The following is a 24,660-nucleotide window of genomic DNA, read 5'->3' on the forward strand; positions in this document are numbered from 1 at the left end:
CAAAAATACAAATTCTGTCATTAATTACTCACCCTCATATCATTAAACCTGTAAGACCTTTGTTCATCTTCAGAACACAAATTAAGATATTTTTGATGAAATCCGAGAGGTCTCTGAGCCTGCATAGACAGCAACACAACTGACATGTTCAAGGCCCAGAAAGGCATGTTAAAATACTCCGTGAGACATCAGTGCATCCGTCATGGTACTCTTGTGAACGCATGCTGAAAACTGACACGGAAGAGAAGAAATTGCTGAATAAAGCCATTATTTTAGTTTTCTTTCTGCACAAAAAGTATTCAAGTAGCTTCATAACATTATGGATGAAGCACTATTTTAATGATGTCCTTACTACCTTTCTGGTCCTTGAACATGTCAGTTGCATTGCTGTCTATGCAGGGTTAGCAAGCTCACGGATTTCATCAAAAATATCTTCATTTGTGTTCTGAAGATGAACGAAGGTCTTACGTGTTTGGTACGACATGAGGGTGAGCAATTAATGAGGAATTGTTTTGGGGTGAACTATCCCTTTAAGTCACTGACTTAATGGGCAGCAAGACAGCTGCCTTCAGATTCAGACACAACCAATGAGGCTGATTAACATGCTGGAGAATTGCAAATCTGCTGCCCATAATAAACCAGCTGAAAGAGGTTATTTACAGCCCAGCCTCTCAAATATGAATTACTCAGGCGAGTTTACTCATAGTCAAATAATTAAGTTAATGAAGAGGAAGTAAAGTAATCAGGCCCTTGGTGGTGATGTCATCACGGTTATTACATTTACGCACAAAAAAAAAAGCAGAAAATACATTTAAAAAAAATGATGGGAATATGACTGAAAAAGACACTTTATTGGGCGTTTGTATGAGGGCAGTGATTAAATGCAGAACAAGTGCAGACGGCACAACTTCGCTGTCATGGGGGCTCCGGGACAGCATGTTTATATAGTGATTAAATGCATTTTTAACTGGCCTCAGAAAGGTGCCTCTGCCTCGTTAAAATTCAACCAGACCGGGACATCGAGGACAGTCTGAGTGAGTTTACTCATTTTCAGAGATTGGACTACACAGGTTTATTTCCCGGGTAAGGTGAATAACATACGCTTCCTGACGGGAGATTATAGGACTTTACAACTTGATAGTTGTCAATGAAACCCTCAAAAGTTTCACACTGGATTGGTTTTAAAGTCAAGAAAAGGACATCTCGTACAGTCTTCCTGATTAGGTAAGTTGCACATTAGCATTTGCATTACATTTGGCAGGCACCTTTATCTAAAGTGACTTACAATGTATACATTTTATCCGTTCATGCATCTTCTGGGAATTAAACACATGACCTTGGAGCTGCATGCATCATACTCTACAGCTTGAGCAACAATACAGAACTCAAAAGAAGTTGCACTTTATATCACAGTGTTCAGAGAGGAGAGGAGAGAAAAAGAGCTGAAAAAATTGAAGGAGGGACCCCAGCTATGGGATCAGAACATAATTGTTGACTTGGGCCCATAAGAAACCACCCACAGCACCTGTTAAAATCATTGAGAACTATAGCAAGTTTTTTTTGCACAGGCAAATGCCAATTACATTTTCTTTAAAAATCTATACCATCTCTGAAATGTTTTCATTTACATGTTTACCTACTTTTTTAGGCTCCATGTTATTAGTTCTTACATTTAGCAGATGCTTTTATCCAAAGCAACTTACAAATGAGCACAATTGAAGAAATCAAACCACAAAAAAGAGCAATATGTGCGGTGGCAAGTCTAACACAGTACACATTGCAAGTTTTTGTTTTTGTTTTTTATAATAAAAAGAAATAAGTAGACAGAATAGAAAAAAGACTAGAGAACGCTTCATAATAGAAACAGAACATTTGAAAAAGTGTAAAAATTAAATTACCTAAAGAAAATGTAGATGATTTTTGCCTATGCAATTGCTGGTCTTGTACAAGTTTAGTCCTTATTCTGAAAATACATATAACAGAAAAGTAACAACAACCTTTACGAAAATTTACCGTTTTAATATAGTAAAAATGTAGTAAGTGTTTTTTTGTCATATTGACTATACCATAATTTAATTAATTTGTGGTTACCATGGTTTAGCTATATTAACCTTTCTTTTTTTTTTTTTTTGTAGTAAAACCATGGTACATTTCCATAAGAGAATCCTAGAAGTCACTGAAGTCACATGATTTGTAGTCCATTTAAAAGCATGGGACAAACTACTAATTGAGATTATGGGAGTGGTTTTCAACAAGAGGGCCTCATGATAACTTATTTTTGACAAAAACAAGCAAAGTCATAAAAATCACAGTATTTCTTATTTTAATTTACCCTCTCGACAGCATTTTTCTTTTCTTTGAAGAACCAGGGTTCCTGCCTATAAAACTTTATACATTATTACTTCTTTTTTTTTGTATTTTTGTTTTTTAAATCACTGTCCTTAATCATTTCCTATAAATCAACTAGAACATTTATGGGACTATGGAGAACCATTGAATTAGGGGTTTGTTCCAACCTTTCAAATAGTAATAATGATTCTTGGCTTATCAAACACTTTAATATAATTATTCATGTCAGAAATGTTGATTAGTATTATTAACAGCAAAACACTCAATCTGCCTTTTAAGCTGACCATATATAAAACATATATCCAATGAAATGCTTCAGGTGGTTTTATCGTACGCTTGTATACGCTACAAGACGGACAGAAATGCTGACTACCGGTATCTTCTAACCATTACGCCGCTGACCCAAAGCATCAAAGATATCCCGACTTTATACATGGCCCCGCTTTCAACTCCAACCCTTTTATCCACATGAAAATGTCAGTTTCATAGTGAAATAAGTAAATGCGACTCTACCAATTTGTCTGCCGGCAAATCAGCAACAATAACTTGAGCGACATGGCCCTGTAAAATATTTATACCCTGTAGTTTAATCAATCAGACTCATTACGGGAATATGAACAGATTGTGAGATCTTTTAAAGTAATCACCCTTATTGCTTGAGATTTCCCTCGGCCTTGTCGTGTCACTTAAGCTAATGGGAAGGTAAGAGAATGAGAGACTGGCCCCATAAATTCACATCTGTCCCGACTTTAACCGCAGCTCAAACACACACAAAAAGGCCAAGTTTTAGTAATAAACTTTATTGAAAAAGGCTCAGCCTTTTCTCTTTAAATGCAAGCTTGCGTTCGGGACAGGCATTTATTATGCTTGCGGGAAATCTATCAAACAGATGCGAAATGTGGCTTAATAATCAAGATAAGCGACTAGCTACACGTCACGATGATTATGATTGGCTTGGAGTCAGCAAAAGGCCGTGTTTGTTTTTCCTTGCCGCAGTAAATAATCGACCTATATCCTTGAGATGTGATTTCTGAATGTACATGTAGAAAACGGCTTGTATTTACTTTTATACACACTAGTGACTAATTTCAATGTTCGGCCTAGCTAATCCTAAAGTGAACGCTATATTGTGCAATGACCGTTTTAAAGACGTAAACTTCAACCCAGTGGCGTCCAATAAAGCAAGATGGTCTGGGATTCAAAATCTAATTTAAACCTGGAAATAAACAGAAAGGAATAAAAGAAATCAAAAAGGTCCAATCAATGCAACAGAACTTTAACAAATACGACGCATTTACCGCTCCCTGTGGCCTTTATGGCACATCTGTGATTTACTGAAGGAGAGAAACTCCGGAGGATCAAAGGCACTCAACACTGACCCGTAATCCCTGGCTAATTAAATAATTCACTAATTGATTCATCACTAAATCAATAAAGCTGGAGATGGTTTATTGTGTTGGTATAGCATAGGTGACCAATTGGTTGCAACCAGCACAATGTATTTTTATTAAGCATGACTATTATTATTAGTATGGAGTTAGTGATTTGAACAAACCACAAAACACAGGCATTAACTTTAAACTCTTTTGGCCAGTAATCAATTAATCAAACAAAAGATTGAACTGCCATGCTGGAAAATCCAGATCATTTAGATCCTGTCCGGTGATGGTTTTAAAGCTGGTGATCATTAGCTGGTGTAAACTGGTTTAAATGGTTAATAAGCCAGACCACCACCAAATGAATGTAGTTTCAACATGATAGACCACCATGGAATAGCTAAATGAATAAATAAATAAATTAGTAAAATTGCATTTATTTTGTTAACTTATTGATTGATAGCATTATGACATTATGCTCAATTCTTAAAATTTTCCTTATTGTAATTGTGTGTGTGTGTGTGTGTGTGGGGGGGGGGGGGGGTGATGCAAATACTTGGTGGTTTTGACTGCTTTAATAAAAAAATAAAAATAAACATACATAATGCAGAATATGTTCATATTCCTTATGCTATTAATATCTGTCCTTTGTTGGGGTGAAATGCAACCTGGAGATGTTCTAAATGCATATAGTCATCTACAAGACTGCAAACATCACCCTAACCATCATCATATAAGGTATGCTCTTTGATTAAACGTACTAAAAAATATTAGCCTCAGACAAAACAAAGGTAGGTTTCGTTTGACCTTGATGTGGACTAAAACATGACATCACTTCATGAAAGCAGAGACGGCTGGCCAATGGAGGACAGTCCCACACGCTCCCCAGACCATAAACATTGTTTCTGTATAATGAATTATTATCCAGAGAGGGCCGACTGGACTTAAGTGGGATGGTTTGCATGGATGGAAATACTAATTAAAGTGTAATTCATCCCACTGGAACTGTATCCATGTCTGTGCATTGCGTTCTCGGTCTGAAACTGGCGATGTTTAGGGGAACGTGTGTCCATATGCAGTTTATGGCCTCTCTGTTCCCCGTCGGTGGCGTAAGGTCATTGATGAGATTGATTACGATGAACATTGAGTCAGAACGTCACTTTTGACCCTCACAACCCCTGTGAACCATAAATTCTGGTGCCTAAACAGCCTGTAATAATTGTTTCATACCTTCAAAACAGCAGAGACCAACCAGGGGTTTGATCAGACTTTCAGTCGGTGGTCACTGCCAAAACTGTTTTTGTGAAGGTCAGCCACTAAACAAACAACATTAAAAAATTACATTGTTAGAGAGGCAGTTTTGGATGCCCTCCTCAGGTCCGCAGCAGGGAAATTTTGAATTAATTTGTCCAAAACAAAAGGTCTGTCTAAAGAACATGTTCATATTCCTTGCTTTGACACCATTATGTTTCTGCATAAATGTATTGTATTTCTGCCAACATTCTAAAGTATGCTTGTCGTTGAACTATTTTTTAATGATTTGAATTCATTCTGAATTTATTCAAATTTTCAGTTGTCTTTTTTCAAAAGAGGCAACAATTCTATATTTAATATTGAATGTTGCAACTCTTTAATAATACAACTGGTGTATACATCACAGTTTGAGTAAAATGGCATACAGAGAATCTTTGTAAGCAATTATTTTCCCTTCTGCAATATATATATATATGTGTATGTATACACACACACACACACACACACACACACATACGTGTATACACATACATATGGGTAGTTGACGTATAAATGTGTCCTATGGTGTGACGGAAAAAAAAAACACCTCTATCATTGAAGATAAACCTCTCATATGCTATTTGTAACTAAGAATGAAGATACATTTTTTGTTATTTGTATAAGTTTTTTTTCTTCTACATTTTTGCTGTCACACCATAGGACACAGTCCAATTTTTACTTGTCAACTATATACATACACACATACATATATACATACCCGACTCTATCAGAGAGTGCTATTATAAAATGATGTATCAGATGGCAATACCATGTAATTTCATATATGCCATGGAACTGTATGACTAATATATTTGTGAATCACATCAGTAATTTAGATGGTACAAAAGTTCAAAGTACATTGAAGTATAACACGGTATTAGTTTCTAAAACACCATGGTATTACCAGTTTTGGGGCATAAAGAAGCAGCACTACAGATGACAAAAAGAACAATATCAGTACAGAATGTCAATAAATGCTCACCAAACCCCGGTTTTCAGTTTTCAGTTTGCTACACCTGTCCACTAGAGATCACAACACAACTGGAGCAACATCTCCCCCGAGTGGTGATACTGAAACCTTCAAGAAAACCTAACTGACTCCATCTGTAGCTGTTTCAGTCACACTTTATTCACCATTTATAAAAAGAAAGACATACACATAAATGAATGCCAAGATACATTTCTCCAGTCTTATATCCGATAAATTAACAAGCTTGAATAATTAAGAATTCCTGAACAGAAGCAAACCTGGACAGAATTTCATGTGCAAGTAAAAAAAAAAAAAAAAAAAAAAAGTTTTCTCAATAAAATCCAAGTCAAAATGAGAAGAGCCACTGCAAAGTAATCAGTAAATCTGAATATTTTATATGTATAATTTTTTTTTCCTGAAATAATCAGAATATTACTACTGTTAAAAAAATAAAACAAACAAAAAGCAGAAACACATTATTAGGTCCTTATTCACAGATACAATTCCAACTATATATATATATATATATATATATATATATATATGGATTGCTTCAGTTACTTCAGTCCTGAATTATGAAAGAGCACGTAATGCATATACCTCTTAAAAACATGTCTGGGTCATACGAACACAATGCCAAAAAAGTAATGGTCCAACAAACAGGATTCATTTTATTTATTTTTATGCAAAATAGAATTTATTATTATTTTGCAAATATTTGGGATAAAATATGACCCAGATGTTATTTTGAGATTCATCCTCACTAGCCGAGCCTTATCAGACATGATAAACAAATAACCGAATGCAGAAATTATCTCTAGGCATGTGGATTTCTTTCTCAATTAAAATGCATACTTAAAAAAAATATATATATATATCTTACAAGGTTCCTTTAAAGAACACATTAATACTGCAAGCAATTAAAGAAACTTATACTAAATGAAACAAATTTGTACCTGTTAAAAAAAGAAAAGTGAACGCATCCTATTTGCAAAGTAATGTGAACTAGCATTAACAAGTTTTCACAGGCATGACCATTTTTTATACATCCTCTCCAAGTCTGGAAGAAATACACAGCATAGCATAACTATCACAACGTTCACTTGCTGATAAAAGCCGAGGGCTTTAGCCAAACAAGTTGCTTAAATTTACTTTTCAGTAATTTTCAGGCATTTTCCTTCATCAAACAAGAGCAGAGCTATTTGTCAACATACATAAGATGTTGCTAACCATTTAGTCAGAAATCGGTTTCACAAATGAAGTCCAATAGCAGTAACACAGCTTTATCTTTGGGCCTTTGCAACACAAAGTCCCACAAAAACCTCAGATGTCTTGCTTTACCAGCAGAACTGTTGTTTAAATAATCTAACTAATGTCATTTTAAACAGCTATAATCCCAATCAAAACCCTCATAAATATATATTGGTAAGGTAATAAATCTGGAAAAAGACACATCAGCCAAATTACAATCTGAAAACAACTGGTTTGATACGTAACCGGTGCCTTTGATGATGCAGCCATTACAGCAAATAGAGCTATTACCCTCTCTTGTGTGGTTTGTGTGCCATAACACTGAATCCCACAAAATCAGGAACATGCACCGTTCATATTTTACTCCAAAATCATTATTTCATTGCTCAGTATGGATTTTGGGGTGAAATACAAGACATTGATGCGAAGGCTAGTGTGATCGTGTTCGAGTGTGTAATCATGGCGTGCTGAGCTCACTGAGGTAAGACAGAGCAAATGTTTGCAAGGCTTGTGAGTTCAGTGGGTTGTTTTTGTCCGAGTGCATAGTCCAAAACGTCCAGAGTCCACTGGAAAACAGACATGAAATCTCAGTGGAAGCATCATACTCTGTTGGTATCTACGTCTGTAGCGTTTGAGTCCCCGAGGTTCTGGACCTGGTCAAGCACCCAGCTGATTCTGGGCCTTTCCTGAGGATTGGTCACCATAATGGAGCTGAGGAGGGTTTGAAGACCTTGAGAATAACTGTCAAAGATAAAAATATGCTAAAGATAGGATGTCTCTTTGACAGGTAGCATTCTCCATTTATCAAGATGCTGGAATATATTTCCATTAGAAAGCGTTACAGCGCTAATATTCGACATTTAAATTACACAATTTATGTGCATTTTATAAATTATTTTATTAATTTATATTAATATTAATTTTCCCACATTACAGTTGTACACAAAATTGTTTAACTTATATGCATAATATTTAAAATAACATTATATTTAAAATATATTTGAATACTACATATTTAAAATATATGATTATATAAAATATAATATTTCACATTTAAGTTTTATGTGCTTTTTTATCATGAGGGGTATGAAATTATTTCATAATAATATTAAAAAAAAAATATTCCACATTTAAGTAAGTTGCACAATGTGTACATTTTTTAATGAGGGTAAAATTTGTTCAAAACACAATATTACAATACAACTTAAAAAGTAAAATTATTATGACATTCGATAGAAGATTTTGACCAAAAACATTGAATTGAATTGCCTTTTCCAATGAGGTCCACAGAGGCTGAATTTGACACAATAATGGCCCTGAAAGACCTCAAGCTCACCTGCACGGCTGTGGAATGGAGACTGGATTCTGAACGGCGAGAGCCACGCTGTCACCCTTCTGAAAAATCAAGTCATACGGTCCCTCCAGCATCATCATGCAGTACAGCACACAACCTAGTGACTAGAGCAGAAAATACAAAGGTTACCTACAGCAGACACAACAGACTGTCAAAGACATAACATTATGCTGATCTGAAGGAGTAGAGATATGAAAGGACAAAGTCTGCTAACATTAGCCCTGCGCAGACAAAACTGAACACAGCAGTAAAACAACATGGCATGGGTTGGTTTTGATTGTTGCTGAAATCTGTAATGAATGTTGTTTTGAGAAAGAATAGCTGAAAAGGTAAAACTATTACATCTGTAAAAAGACACAAAAAAAGAGAATTACCCAAATGTCTGTTCTCTCATCAATGATACATTGACTCTCCACATTAAAGAGCTCTGGTGCTCTGTAGGAGATGGTGCACCTCTGAGCGGCCCAATCCTGATAGAGAAAGTGTAAAAATATAATTCATTTAATGTTTTTGATAAGTGCCGCTGAATGATTTTCTGCACTAACCTGGACTGTCATGGCCTCCCGTGACCCTCGAACTTCAATCCTGGCCTTGTTCATGGAGCCCAAGTCCATTAACAAAGGGCGATCGTTCTCATCTAGTAAAACGTTGGTGGGTTTCAAGTCCCTGTTTTCAGAAATACAGCTCATGTTAGAGTAAAGGTCTCTGCACACTGAATCCGAAATTTTCACACGCTAAAAAATAAATACGGCCTCATGTTGTGTCAATCACGTTTGCACACTGCCTCCGAAACTTAAAAAAAAATTTGGATCAGGTTCGATTTTCTGCGTTTTTGCATCCGTAGCATGCATTTTGATAGGAAAGGATGAGGAATATGAATAAACGGAAAAACGCATGCGAAAGTTTCGGACTCATTGTGCAATGACCTTAATAGTAAAAAGAGTAAAACATTCAGGAGAACATTAAAATGTTCAATACAAAGTTTGGGGTTGGTGAGATTTTTGTTTTCGAAAAAAATTTCTTTTATGCTCATAAGGCTGCATTTATTTGATCAAAGATAAAGTGAAACAGCAATATTTTGAAATATTAATACAATTTAAAATAACCGTTTTCTATTTGAATATATTTTAGAGTATAATTTATTCCTGTGATGCAAAGCTGAATTCCCAGCGGTGTCACAAACTAATATGCTGATTATCAACTTAATGTATTCTTGCTAAAAGCAATAATTTCTTTAAAAAAAATCTTACTGACTCCAAACTTTTGAACTGTAGAGTACATAATTCAGACTGAAAACATGATATTTGTATATATGTTTTATTTATTTATTTATTATCAGTTATAAGTTCAGTGTCCGGTCAGCTTTTGTTATATACTTAACTATAATATCTTCTTTGGGGTAGCTATTATTGAAAGCCTCTCTATTAACAGTTTTCTCTATTGAAATTAAATCAAATATAAACATTAGGTGGGAAACTTTAAAGTTTCAAAGCCTTGGTAATTATCTGAAATATAACTAATTTAAAATGAAGAACTAAATCAACAATACCAAAAATAACAAAATTACTAAAATAGAAACTAAAATGAAAACCAAAAATAGAAAAACAAAAAGGTAATTCAAAAGATTCCTAAGTACTATAATAGTATATTTAAAAACAAAAATGAGCCACATTCAAGGCTGTTGTATACTTTTAAAATACCTGATCTATGCACATCTTATATTATATATAATATAACCATTGATTGATACAAAATAATTTTTTTTTTTTTTTTTTTTGATGATTATTTTATAAATACATTTCTTTATTTATTGAACATTGCATCCTTGATCATAAATGCGGTTGCTGCAGTTTTAGGGACTGTAAACTATTGTTCACTGTTAGTTCATGTTAACTAATCTAGTTGGAAAATGCAAAGGGTTACCAATTACATTAATTACTATTAAAGGACCACTCCACTTTTTTTTGGAAATAGGCTCATTTTACAACTCCCCTAGAGATAATCAGTTGAGTTTTACCGTTGTTTTTTTCCATTCAGCCGATCTCCGGGTCTGGCGGTAGCACTTTTAGCTTAGCTTAGCATAGATCATTGAATCAGATTAGACCATTAGCATTTGGTCATCAAAAATGACTAAAGAGTTTCGATAATTTTCCTATTTAAAACTTGACTCTTCTGTAGTTACATCGTGTACTAAGACCAACGGAAGTATGAAGTATGTATAATGAACTGGTCCCCAGCTAGGGAACTAGTTATGATATAGCTGGGGACTACTTTCAGGCGCTGCGTAATATCACTGCACCCATGGTACGGCAGCAAAGTTCCTTGATTATTACGCCAGAATGAGAGTATAGTTCCTAGCCATATCAGCCTAGAAAATCGCAACTTTTCATTTTCCATCGGTCTTAGTACACGATGTAACTACAGAAAACTCAAGCTTTAAAAAGGAAAATTATCGAAGCCCTTTAGTCATTTTTGAGCTAGATGCTAATGGTATAATCAGATTCAATGATCTATGCCTAAGCTAAGCTAAAAGTGCTACCGCCAGACCCGGAGATCGGCTAATTGGATTCAAAAACAGTAAAACTCAACTGTTGTACAATGAGCCTATTTCCAAAAAAAGTGGAGTGTTCCTTTAAGCAACTAGTTATTTTTCACAAATTTAGTCTGCAAAGCAGAACAAAGGCAAAACTGATAACATAATTTACCAAATTTGGGTTTAAGTTGAATTTTACTCTCAGTACCTGTGTGCATAGCCTTTGTCGTGAATAGCTTTGAGGCCCTCGCAGATGCCATGCAGAATGTGCAATATGCGGCTCTCAGGCATAGAGCTCCCCTTATCCCGCAGCTTCTCCAGAACTGACCACAGACTTCCCTTCTGCACAGGAACAATTCAGCACATGAAACGGTTTTAAATGGCATACTGCACAACTCAGAAGTCACTGAAATCTTGGACTTATTAGAGGCCTGGAACTGAAAAACAAAATGCAGTCCACTTACACTAATGTATGGGAGCAACAGCCAGGCTTCACACTTCGTGCCGCGCTCCATGAAGGTGTGTGAGGTCAGGCTGAGGATGTTGGGATGGTTGAAAAGGCGGTGCATCTCCACCTCGGTCTGAGCTTCCTTGCGGCCCTCACGGTCATGGCAAAGGATCCGCTTTAGAGCGTAGAAGTGGCCATCATGTGCACCTTCAACCAGATCCACATAGCTGAAACCTCTAGAAGAAGCAAAGAATGAAGAGAATGAAAGACAATTATTTCTTATGAGACCAGTTACCATAATTTATCTGATAAATTTCACTTGAGAAAACTATCATGAAAACTGACATGCATAATCATGAAAACACACACACACACACACACCTATCCATATTTCCTAAACTAGTAAATAAACCAGGCATTACAACAATTGTTAGCTCTTTGACCAATTGACCAGTTTCTTTTTTCTCTTTAGATAAAAGCATCTGCAAAATGCATGAATGAAAATGTAAAAGTAGCCCCTCCTGCAATTTAGTCAATGAACAAGCAGTGCATGGTTGTCCCTTCAGAATGAGACATCAAGCCACTTCCCAAAATCTTTACTCTCTCTGTTCCTCTTCGGCAGAATAAGCTCCCATCATCCACCTGATGTGCTGAAACCATCAAAACCTCAAAGAAACAACTAAAGACACACTTCTACAAACACTTCACAGCTAGAAATAAAAGAATGTATTGCAACACCTATTTGTTTATATAAAAATCTTTCTTTCTTTTCTGCTTATGTGTTCCTATTTGTAAACAGCTATGGATAAAAGTGTCAGTTAATTATATCTAATAAATGATAATCTTTTAAGCATCATTTACCCATTTTCAACCATATTGTTTCTATGATTGGGGTAACACAATTCCAGTAAGCTTTGAAGTGTTTTGAGGACTGGATAGTCTAGTTGACTAGTCTTACCCTTCTTCTAGTTTCTGGATGAAGTAGTATCTCTTGTTGTCAATGGTGATGGCACTGCGCGAGCAGACACACAGAGCTTGTCCCATCTTCTCTGGAGCATTGCATTAAAACCCACCATGAATGGAGGAGAGGCACTGCAAGAGATCAAAACAAGATTACTTATATTCATATTCTTTTCAGAATTTATTCTATTCCTTGTTCATTTATTCTGTCCATCCCATATTCAGAATGGAGCAATGTGTAGGACTGTAACGGAAAGGTTGGTATAGACCAACCAAACGTTAAATCTAGAGTGTATATGACTATTTTGTGTGCACCAGGCTAAGATTCAGTATGTTGCATTTTTGTTTTGGTCCACTGCAAATCAACGGCATATGTGTTGGTAACAATTTGTTTTCATTTCAGCATATGTTGGAATAAATATTGCTTTATTAATACAGAACTCTATGACCCTTTGGGAATGTGTCTGGAGAAATTTTCAATATCACAGCGGTTTCAAAAACCACACATCTGTAACAGGGTTAAGCATATCCTCTTTTCTTGATTTCTTTAAACTGCAAGTTAGTATAAAATTTAATTATTAAATATTTTTTATATAAATAAATTACACAATGTTAAAATGTACACACTATATAAGAAAGTATGAACGGGAAAGTATAACAAGTCCAGCTATAAAAATATTTAATGTCAAGACATTTACAAATATGATTAAAAGATGAATACGAGACAAAACTACAGAATATCACATTTTATAAGCATAAGTATTGGAACAGTTGCCTCACAGGTCTTTCTAAGTGATCAGCTGTGTCCTGTTGCATTAATTCTTCAGATATTAAAAGCAGGGAATGTGTCGTATCAGTTGAGCCAGAAGAGTTTTGGAGCTGTGTTTATGGACCGATGAGACAAAGATGAACCTTTATCTAAGTGATGGGAAAGCAAAAATGTGGAGAAAAAAAGGGAACTGCAAATGATCCCAAGCATACAGCCTCATCTGTAAAGCATGGTGGAGGTGGTGTCATGGCATGGGCATGCATGACTGTCTCTGGAACAGGCCCTCTCAACTTTACTGATGACTTAATGTATGATGACCGTAGCAGAATGAATTTGGAAGGGTACAAAACCATCTTGCCTACCAATATTAAAGAAAATGCCACCAGATTCATTGGGAAGAGCTTCATATTGCATCAGGACAATGGCCCAAAACACCCTGCCAGTTCAGTCAAGGAATTTATAGATTCCTTTTTTTTAGATCGCCCAAGTCAATCTCCAGATTTAAATCTGATTGAACATGAATTTCACCAGCTGAAGAGGGGAGTAAAGGCAGAAACTCCCCAAAACAAGTAACAATTGGAATTGGCTGCATTAAAGGCTGGGAAAAAGTATTTCAAAGGATGAGACCAAGAGTCTGGTGATGTCTATGGGTTATAAAAACCATACACTTTTTTATTTTTTTTTAATTGTCTTGATTTCTGTAAAGCGACATGAAAACGACATATATAGCCTGTTAATTAAATGTATTATTATTTATTAAATGCAAGCCAATTCGACTCAATACTGTCTCTGTTCACATAATCCACTGTCGGTGTCTAAAATAAATTATTCATGAAGAAGGGAGCTTTCTGATTGACTTCTATTTTACCTTAATGACGTTGGCTGTTGCCCTCGAAAATGTTACAGATGGCACTTGATAGAGTAACGTGTTTACCGTGAATTCGTTACGATAATAGATGTAACGTTACACCTCGATGGACTCGTGAATTCGTGTCTGCTGTGAACGTGGCGTCTTCCAGAACAACAGCATTGCATTCTCCGAGCGAGACCCCAGCCATTCAGATGTAGACTAGCTTCTTAGTTCATTATTTGTTGTTGTAATCGACCTATTTAATATGGGTCTAAGAGAAGGATTAAAGCGAGACTCGGTTTACCTGCTGAGACGCTCTCCTCCGCTGATTTCTCCGGTTTCTTCCGGGTACAAAGAAAACGTCAGCGTTATGCATCCTTACGACCGCCTATTTAACCCATACAGTGCTGGTGCATCCCCTGCTTTTAATAGTGTTATTGTAATAAATATAGGAAGAAACAATAATTATAATCAAACAGTTTAAATAAATATAATTTTTAATATTATCAAAACATCAAATTACCAAATAATTGTCATGTAATATTTTAATATGTAATTATTTGTAATACACACTTTAAATATGTAAGCATACATTTGTGTGTTAGGATATATATATAAAAAAATGACGAGTTTAAGTATAAAACATTTGTGTAAATGTTTCTCATTTAATTTATTGTGGTTTGAATGGTCATATTAAGGCTCTTCTAGTAGATAAAACGTTGGCATGATTTAAGGTTTAATATAGTGTATGCTACACTCCTTTAAAATTGAATAATTATTAATATTAGCATATAAACTAATTAGTTTTAATATTATATAATTATCTATAATGCAGTTATTAGGCCTAAATATTAACATGATAATTACTAATTAATATTAAATATATGACTCTGGCCCACAAAACCAGTCAGAAGTGTCAATTTTTCAAAATTGAGATTTATACGTCTGAAAACTGAATAAATAAGCGTTCCATTGATGTATGGTTTGTTAGGATGCAAAAAAAAATATTGTAAAAATACTGCGAGAATTGCCTTTAAAGTCCAAATCAAGTTCTTAGCAACGCATATTTCTAATCAAATTTTGATATATGGTAAGATATTTACATAATATCATTATGGAACATAATCGTTACATAATATCCTAATGAATTTTGCCATAAAATAAAAATTGATAATTTTGACCCATACAATGTATTTTATATTGCTACAAATATACCCCAGCGACTTAAGACTGGTTTTGTGGTCCAGGGTCACATACATATATCTAAATAATGTGATTAATTGTAATAATAATAGTCTTTATAACCAGGGCTTTTAACCAAGTGTCTATAGACAGATATATTTTAGAAAATGCCTGTATGTGACAAAAACACCAAATTATGAAAAGAACCACAACAACAACAATTAAAAGCTTTATTTTATTTGGTTTTTATTTGGTAAAAAACACTTCCCCTTTAGTACTCTTCCCCTTCCTCATCTTCTTCAAATGAATCGATGCCCACTTCTTCGTAATCCTTCTCCAGGGCTGCCATGTCTTCTCTGGCCTCAGAGAACTCTCCCTCTTCCATGCCTTCACCCACATACCAGTGCACGAAGGCTCTCTTGGCATACATCAGGTCAAACTTGTGGTCCAGACGAGCCCAGGCCTCAGCGATGGCTGTGGTGTTGCTAAGCATGCACACGGCTCGCTGCACCTTGGCCAAGTCTCCTCCAGGAACCACTGTTGGGGGCTGATAGTTGATGCCCACCTTGAAGCCAGTGGGACACCAGTCCACAAACTGGATGCTTCTTTTGGTCTTGATGGCTGCGATGGCGACGTTGACGTCTTTTGGCACCACGTCTCCTCTATACAGCAAACAGCAGGCCATGTACTTTCCATGCCGAGGATCGCACTTCACCATCTGGTTGCTGGGCTCGAAACACGAGTTGGTGATCTCAGCCACTGAGAGCTGCTCATGGTAGGCCTTCTCAGCGGAGATGACCGGAGCGTATGTGGCCAGGGGGAAGTGGATACGAGGGTAGGGCACCAAGTTGGTCTGGAACTCTGTTAGGTCAACGTTCAAGGCGCCGTCGAAGCGCAGAGAGGCGGTGATGGAGGAAACGATCTGGCTGATGAGCCGGTTGAGGTTGGTGTAGGACGGACGCTCGATATCCAGGTTCCTCCTGCAGATGTCGTAGATGGCCTCGTTGTCCACCATGAAGGCACAGTCGGAGTGCTCCAGGGTGGTGTGAGTGGTCAGGATGGAGTTATACGGCTCCACCACAGCCGTAGACACCTGTGGAGCCGGATAAATGGCAAACTCCAGCTTGGACTTCTTTCCGAAGTCAACAGAGAGACGCTCCATCAGAAGGGAGGTGAAGCCTGAGCCGGTGCCTCCACCAAAACTGTGGAAGACCAGGAAACCTTGCAGCCCTGTGCATTGGTCAGCCTGTGTGGAAGGGAGAACAGTTGCATTTTAGGTTCTGTTATGTTGAGCTCATTTGTAAGTGAATGGAAGAGTAATTACCAGTTTGCGTATGCGGTCCAGTACAGAGTCAATGATCTCCTTGCCAATGGTGTAGTGCCCACGGGCGTAGTTATTCGCTGCATCCTCTTTGCCTGAGATGAGCTGCTCGGGATGAAACAGCTGGCGATAGGTGCCTGTGCGGACCTCGTCTGAAAGAATAGCAAGATAATACCATAAAACCAAATACTGACCAGTGCCGTTATTGTTAACAAACTAAAGATAAACAATTGAAAACAATTCTTAGTAATTTAAAATAAGCTGCAAACTAGAAATAAATATTAAATGAAACAGAACTCTAACAAATTGGCAAAGTTTCCTTGGCAGCTAACTGAAATAAAAATAAATTAAATAGAAAGAAATATTTAAAAACTTAGAAATAACTAAAACTTAAACTAACATTAAAAAAAATAAATAAAAGCCAACTCAAATCACACACACGAATAATAAAATAACACTGATCCTGACCTCTATCCCCCGGAAAAAAAACATAACACAAGCTAAAATAAAAAAAAAAAAAAAAAAAAAATAAAAAAAAATTACATTCTGATCTGACTGACACCTAAAAATAAGTAACATTTAATCCTCAGTAATATAAACCAGATTCTCAAGGTAATGTGATTTATACTAATACCAATACTACTAATAATAAACTATTTTATTTAGTTTAGTAATTTAAATAATTATTATAATAAAATGACTGTAATAATTAATGTAAAATAATTAACTGTTTACATTCAATTATTATTATTATTATTATTATTATTATTATATTACAATTTATCTGACTATAACAATAAAAATTATTAAATTAAACCTTGCTATGTGTACTGTGACTAATTGGGACCGGTCACGGCATTTTGTTACCCTTTTGTTGGTTTAATTGCTTCAAATTATCCTCATTTGTAAGTCGTTTTGGATAAAAACGACTGCTAAATGATTACATGTAAATAAATTATAGGATGAAGACTAAAACTGTTGAAACTTTGTCCAGCCGGTTTACCAAATGTTGTGAAAGCATTATTACAGTGTGTCAGAAAAGGTTATTTATATTATAAATGCAACGTGCCACCTATGGCTGCAATGATTTTACTCATTTACTTTCCAAATGTTAAAATGACAAATACAAATTAAACACCATTATAATATTTACCAATGACTGTTGGCTCAAGGTCTACAAAGATGGCGCGGGGTACATATTTGCCAGCTCCAGTATCACTGAAGAAGGTGGTGAAGGAGTCATCATGGCCACCCACTGGTTTGTTGCTGGGCATCTGGCCGTCGGGCTGGATACCGTGTTCCAGACAGTACAGCTCCCAGCAGGTGTTCCCCATCTGGACACCAGCCTGGCCAACATGGACAGAGATACACTCACGCTGTGGAGAGGAAACAGATTATTAGCAACTCTGTTGCATGGCATTGTGTAACATATTAGGTGAAAGAAATGTCCACAGTGTTCCTCTATAGTTAGCTTTTGTTAGCTATAGCAAAAAAAAAAAAAAAAAATAGCCTATTCGAAGAACGTTCTGCTAATTTTCCCATTAAGTTATGAAAACATTTCAGAATATTCAAAATGTACAGATTTTTCAATGTTTTAAAAATGTTTATTCATAACTTTAACAGAACCTTGCCAGATATTTTGAACATTCCCCGTTACCTTTATATAACATTTAGTGCAAATTAAATAAATAACAAATTAAAAATAAGTCTCTCCTTTTCAAACCTTCGTTTTTCCCACCAGGGGGCAGTAGAAAAAAAAAATAGTTTAGTCAGCGGTTGGTCCATTATTACAGGACAATCACAGATGACTGACATCTGCAGCGGACAGGACAGAGAAAAGATGTTGGCTGAATCTCTCAAAGCCCCCAAACATGTTTGTCATCAGGGTTTGTGCTCATCTAGAGGACAACCCTGAGATAAAGTCCAAGCTTGAATTCATATTATAGCATGTCAAACACCTCCGTTTGTTTGGAAAGGGAGTTTCCTGAAAGACTTGTCTTGGGAAGAGTTTATGATGTGACCGTTGCCAGATATGGCAGACAGACCTACTAACCCTCCTAGCCATTATTTTCTTTTCACACAAACCAGAAACCTTCCACAAACACTATTTTCCCTTGCTTGTCACACACTCCCTTGCAAGTCTGAAGACGCATGAAAAGGCTTGAGGTGTCAACAACAGCCCCAACAGGTTTATATCAAATGAGAGAGCGAGCTACACCCTAATGTGGAATTTATAGCATGTGTCCTAAAAGGGTGTTGAAAGTGTTGGAAATGGAGGGAAAAAGCAAATGAAGGAAATAAGACAAAATGGAAAATTTTATGAACTGAAAACTAACACATTTTCAGTCAAAATAAATTTGTGTATATAAAATTACAACCGGAAATGTTGGGACATTTTTTTTTTATTTGAATAAAATGAAAACATCTAGAGAACAGCTAGAACATCTAGCAACTAATTAAGTTAATTGACATCAGGTCTGTAACAAAAGGGATGTCTTAGATGGGCAGAGTCTCTCAGAAGTAAAGATGGGCAGAGGTTCTCCAATCTGTGAAAGTGTGTGTAAAAAGATTGTGGAATACTTTAAAAACAATGTTCCTCAAAATCAAATTGCAAAGGCTTTGCAACGCTTATCTACAGTGCATAACATCATTAAAAGTTTCAGAGAAACTGGAGAAATATCTGTGCGCAAGGAACAAGGCCGAAGACCTTTGTTGGATGGTTGTGGTTTTCGGGCCCTCAGACGACACTGCATCACTCATCGGCATGATTCTGTCACTGACATTACTAAATGGGCCCAGGAATACTTCCAGAAACCACTGTGGGAAAACACAATCCACTGTGCCATCCGCAGATGCCAACTAAAGCTCTATCATACAAAAAGGAAACCATATGTGAACATGGTCCAGAAGCGCTGTCGTGTCCTGTGGGCCAAGGCTCATTTAATATGGACTGTTTCAAAGTGGACGAGTGGTCAGACGAGTCCAAATTTGACATTCTTGTTGGAAATCACGGATGCTGTATCCTCCGGACTAAAGAGGAGGGAGACCTTCCAGTGTGTCATCAGCGTTCAGTTCAAAAGCCAGCATCTCTGATGGTATGGGGGTGCATAAATGCATACGGTATGGGCAGCTTGCAAGTTTTGGCATCAAATCTGAAATGAGCTCATTTTGTGCATAAAATTTTAAAATTTCTCAGTTTAAACATTCGTTATGCCCTCTATGTTCTATTGTGAATACAATATTGTCTCATGAGATTTGAAAGTCTTTTAATTTTCATTTTATTCAAATTTAAAAAACGTCCCAACATTTCCGGAATTCGGGTTGTATTTGATTTGTGATTTGGCCAATAATAAATCAAATATTAGAGTTCCAGAATCAAATATCCCTTGACATATTCTGTATACAGTATGTGAAGGTATGATTCTGTAGCTCTACTCATGGGTTTGATTCCCAGGACATAGACTGATAAAATGCAAATGACGTTGGGTAGAAGTATCTGCCAAATGCAAAAATGTACATCAAAGCATTGAAGACACAATGCAAAAATAAGAGTCACATGGTTGCAATAAAAGTGCTCTGTAATGATTCGGCCCCTAAATCTGTGCCTGCGCTCCAGAGAGGTGTCCTACATCAGCCTGAGAAGAACTATCCAGACTCTGCTTCTACTCTGTGGGCATGACTCTTCCTCTGAATTCATTCTCCTGGGGTTGGGCTCTATTTTTACTCGCCGTCCCTCTGTCTATTGGTGAGTCAGTGGGGAGGGGGATGGTAGATTACACAGGCACATGGGACTGCCTAGTTTGGGCATGGCAGCCAGGTTAGAAGTTATTTATGGTTTGTTACAAGTCATGTTCCCCCACCAAACCCTTCAACACCATCCCATGAGCCCTTTTTGCTCATCTTTTGACCTCACAGTGAGTTGATATCTTGCCTTTTTGATATCAGAATTTTTTTACAAATTCTGCCGACTCAAATTTCTTATTCTCTCAACAACTCGACTTTTTAAAACCTCATGAGTGAAATGGGTCTTAAATGTGTTTGGGAAACATGTTTGGAGACCATAAATATTTTTGCAAGTCCATTAGGTTGTGCTAGCGGCAAAGAATTACACATGAAACAGTATTTGCAATCCATTTCACTCTTTTGAGTTTACTAAAGCAACGCCCAAATAGCTGTTTGCCTATTTGTTGACATCATAACCGACTTGTCCGAGGTATTGTCATAAAATAATTTTAAAGGTTGGAGCAAGCCATTTCATTTTGGTGAATGATTACAAAATGATTATTTCTTTAGAATAATAAAAACTAAATTGACTCCATTTAGTTTTAGTAATTTATTTTATCACATTTTGTCAATTTATGTTGACTTAAAAAAAAAGGAAATAATCTTAAAATTCACTAATTTAAGTGAATTCGACATTAGTTTCCACCTTCGATCTATTCTGTATAATGATTGCAAAAAAGCAAATAAGTGACTTATGGTTACTAAAGTGTAAGGTGAGATACGACATGGACTAAAGTTTGTTAATTGTTAACTTTACTGTGCGTGGCATTACCTCATGAGTTGTAAAGGAGAGAACAGAAACTCTTTTCATGAGATATTAAAAAAATAAAAATAGCCATTTCACGTCACAAACATCATGTTTTAGACAGCCAGCTTATTATTAAGGTTGATGACAATCAGTCTCTTATGAAATGTTTCTAAAGGTCGTGGTGGCATCCAAAGCACCCAAAAGACAAACACAAATGCCTCAGGGGTGTGATTTGGGACCTTTAGAATACGAGAACCATTTGTCCTTGGAATTCAGCACAAACAAACTCCTACATGTGTGGTTCTAATATATTTTCCATGCAAAAATAGGCTTTGAGACCTATACTGGGGGCGAGTTGGCAATGAATCCATTTTACAATGTAGGTTTGTTTTGAATGAGCCTTGGCACATAATATTTCGCACATTTAAATCAAGCCTTGAAATTCTAGACGATTCATAAAACTATTGACTATAGGCCTACATAACCCAGCCTACTGAGTGACGTCATCTTAATATCAGGAACAACAGCTCATTATTGCTCAATTTTACTCTCCGAGTAAGATGCACTTTTCTCTTATTATTATTCCACACATTTTCAACATTTTATATTTTTGTGAATATTTTCTGGATCATGGGACACACACAGACATGCTGAGAGCCACATCAGCATTCAGTAAAATCACAAACACACCCATAACCGCACCACTTAAGACACAGCTTTCAGTGGTTTCCATACTGTAAATATGAAGTGGTGGTAAAGTATGGTCACACAGCCATCTATAAAAATAATATGGCATATAAAAGTCAAATTAAACATTAAGCATCCATTTCAGTAGCCACTTTTAAAGCTGCAGTCCGTAAGTTTTGCCTCTTTGTCGCCATCTGTTTGAAAACCTGGTATTGCAGCTGGAATGCAGAATTATCTTTATTACGTGGGCTGTACTCCAGCACGGCTTCAGCACAAATTAATCTAATGTTTTCACATGCATTTCACAAACGCATACCCCTTTCTGGATCACAATCCGCCACCAAAATACTACATTTAATTATTCAAGCTACTGTGAGAAAAGGCTATAAACGATCCGCCACCTGTAGGATCCTCACATGCGATAGCCTACTAGCCGGGACAATTTGTACAATGTTTACAGACGTGACGTAATGACGCAGCAGCGTGCTCGAATTTCCCATGAAAACCTACCCATACCTCTCAAATTAGAAAATATTATTATAAGCTAACCTTTGTGAAACGGATTAAAGGCGATAGTTTTGAACACTGGCTGGTTTTGTACTTGCTCAAATATTGATTTCGGATCATTTTTAAACAAAAGTTACAGACTGCTGCTTTAAAAGAGACAGACTAAATTAAGTTATATGAAGAGACTGGGGCTAGTAGTGAGTAACAATGGTTCTCAAGATTTTGAGTCAAAAGTCCAGCTGCCTAAATTCTTATTTCCTAGGAGTGGTTTTATATGTCGTATAAACATTTAACCGTAATACTTTTAAAGGTTACACACATTATTTTGCTGCTACTGTATGATAATTTAGGAGTTATCAAGAGCATTATAATTCTTTTCCATTCTCAGTTATTTTTGTTAATGTATTATTAAAGTTCAATGTAGTGATGTTTCGTTCAACACGGAAGCTTGTATCAAAAAAACACCACATTTCACATTGAAGCACGGTATCGGAGCTTGATTCGTTTTGAGAAAAGCACATGATCTATGACGTCCGAAGCTTCATTTGCCTGAAAACCACATGACTGCTTCAGTATCTGGTTCAAACGAAGCAAACCTCAATGCGGTTTCCTTACATTGTTACATTTTTATGCGTTAGCATTGTTTTTTTTAAATCGAAATGTATATAATGGGCTCAAAAATGAACTTGTGGCCATGAAATAACAGTCTAAGGACTGAGGCAGAGTTCAAATAAACAGATCATAGATTTAATTTATGAATTTGTGTTTTATTTATTTTACTTACTGCAAGTACACACCGACATAAATGAATGACTTTGACAATGACCATTATTTATATAGAATATAAAACAAAGAATCAGTTATTTAGTACTCAAATTTAGTACTTTATCACACTGAAGTATAAAGTATAGCAAATGCAGGAAGTCACTTGTCATTTAAATAAATAAAAAAGGCCAGACAACAGCCTAGAATGCGGAATTATTTAAATACAAATAAATAAGTTGGAATAACAACAATGCATTCAATATTTTAAAACGTTTAGATTTAATTTAATAACTACATCATTTAAGTTTTATTCAACACAGACTTGCTGCTGTAGTTTAGTTAGTCTGAATTTAGTCTAAATCACTTGCACAGCTCTATTTTAACATCGGCTTGTCAGATCATTCATTCAGTTGCCACTGTCAATCACAGCAATGACTCACCACATTATTTAACACATAAATTTAATATTAGCTTTTGTCATTCCTGAAACAGTATACATGGACATTTCATCCTCTTTGACAAATACAATTTTTCTCCAAATTGTGAATGGATTATGTAGAAAAACCGAGCAAAGGACCCTCCCCTTTTGGCACAGTACAGTTTACCGGAAATGACTGGGTTGGTTTATCTAAAACCAGGAAGTAATGGTGCATATGGTCAATTGGGATGAAAGCTTCGCCATCACTAGTTCAATGAAATAGATCAAATGTGCATATACTATATCCTTAGCTCAGTGTGACCCAATACGTGCGTGATTGCGCAATATGTTTACTTGCATGCAAATAAAATTTCAGTAGAATTAGAGTACAATAGAATTAACTATTAACAAATAATATTCTACTCACCATTTTGCTTTAGAATTGGGATTTTTGCCGGGAAATTAGTCTGAAGATCACTTGCCTTCTCACTGCGCACCTGCAATGTGGTATGAGTGAGACAGTCTCAGCGTCGCACTGACAGGAGGTTGCTTTTATACTACAGCAGCAGAGAGGAGGGGTGGTCTCAGCCTCACGTGTCACGCCTACAGAACGTTGGCTAAACGTCTGATGCATAGCGCAATGGCACCCAAAAGTGGAAACACTGCAGAAGTGTCGGATTTCCGGGAGATGTGTGTGTCGCGTTCTTTAACGTTCTGCCTGGAAACAAAGTATGGAGAGTGGATCATGCCATGGATTGCCTTCCAAAGGAGACGCGTGACAACAACGCAGTAGAGAAATATGTCGCCACCACAATAGATTAATATCTTCCCTCATGTGTTTTTTTCTGGGTTTTCTTATTTTATTTGTTATCTTTATGATCAATCATTAACTTTTTGTCTTGAATATATCCATGATACAAATTGTGTATTGCATACAAAGTTGTATGTCATTAATGTAATCTCTGTACTGTTACAAACATAATAATAATAATAAAAATAAAAAAATACATATTGGAGATTATACACCATCAAAGTCGCAATTTTATATCATGTTCACGATTATTTACAACAATTTCAAATGTAAACTTTAATAATT

At 36.2% G+C, this 24,660-nt stretch overlaps 2 protein-coding genes across 2 annotated transcripts; both read right to left on the minus strand.

The window, feature by feature from the left end:
- Positions 1-6,634: 6,634 nt before the first annotated feature.
- LOC306872171 (serine/threonine-protein kinase 16-like) lies at positions 6,635-14,519 on the minus strand. Its single transcript, XM_079420616.1, has 8 exons — positions 14,458-14,519; positions 12,533-12,666; positions 11,591-11,810; positions 11,335-11,468; positions 9,139-9,259; positions 8,968-9,063; positions 8,576-8,697; positions 6,635-7,980 (listed from the first exon to the last, which is right to left on the minus strand). Exons 2-8 carry the CDS (start codon positions 12,616-12,618, stop codon positions 7,839-7,841), a joined length of 921 nt encoding a protein of 306 aa, XP_079276742.1. The 5' UTR covers positions 12,619-12,666; positions 14,458-14,519; the 3' UTR covers positions 6,635-7,838.
- Positions 14,520-15,000: 481 nt separating this feature from the next.
- LOC306872599 (tubulin alpha chain-like) lies at positions 15,001-24,282 on the minus strand. Its single transcript, XM_079421216.1, has 4 exons — positions 23,992-24,282; positions 17,810-18,032; positions 16,660-16,808; positions 15,001-16,581 (listed from the first exon to the last, which is right to left on the minus strand). Exons 1-4 carry the CDS (start codon positions 23,992-23,994, stop codon positions 15,607-15,609), a joined length of 1,350 nt encoding a protein of 449 aa, XP_079277342.1. The 5' UTR covers positions 23,995-24,282; the 3' UTR covers positions 15,001-15,606.
- Between the last annotated feature and the right edge of the window lie 378 nt (positions 24,283-24,660).

Source organism: Barbus barbus, assembly GCF_936440315.1.
Source record: "Barbus barbus genome assembly, chromosome: 7".
NCBI classification, from domain to species: Eukaryota; Metazoa; Chordata; class Actinopteri; order Cypriniformes; family Cyprinidae; genus Barbus; species Barbus barbus.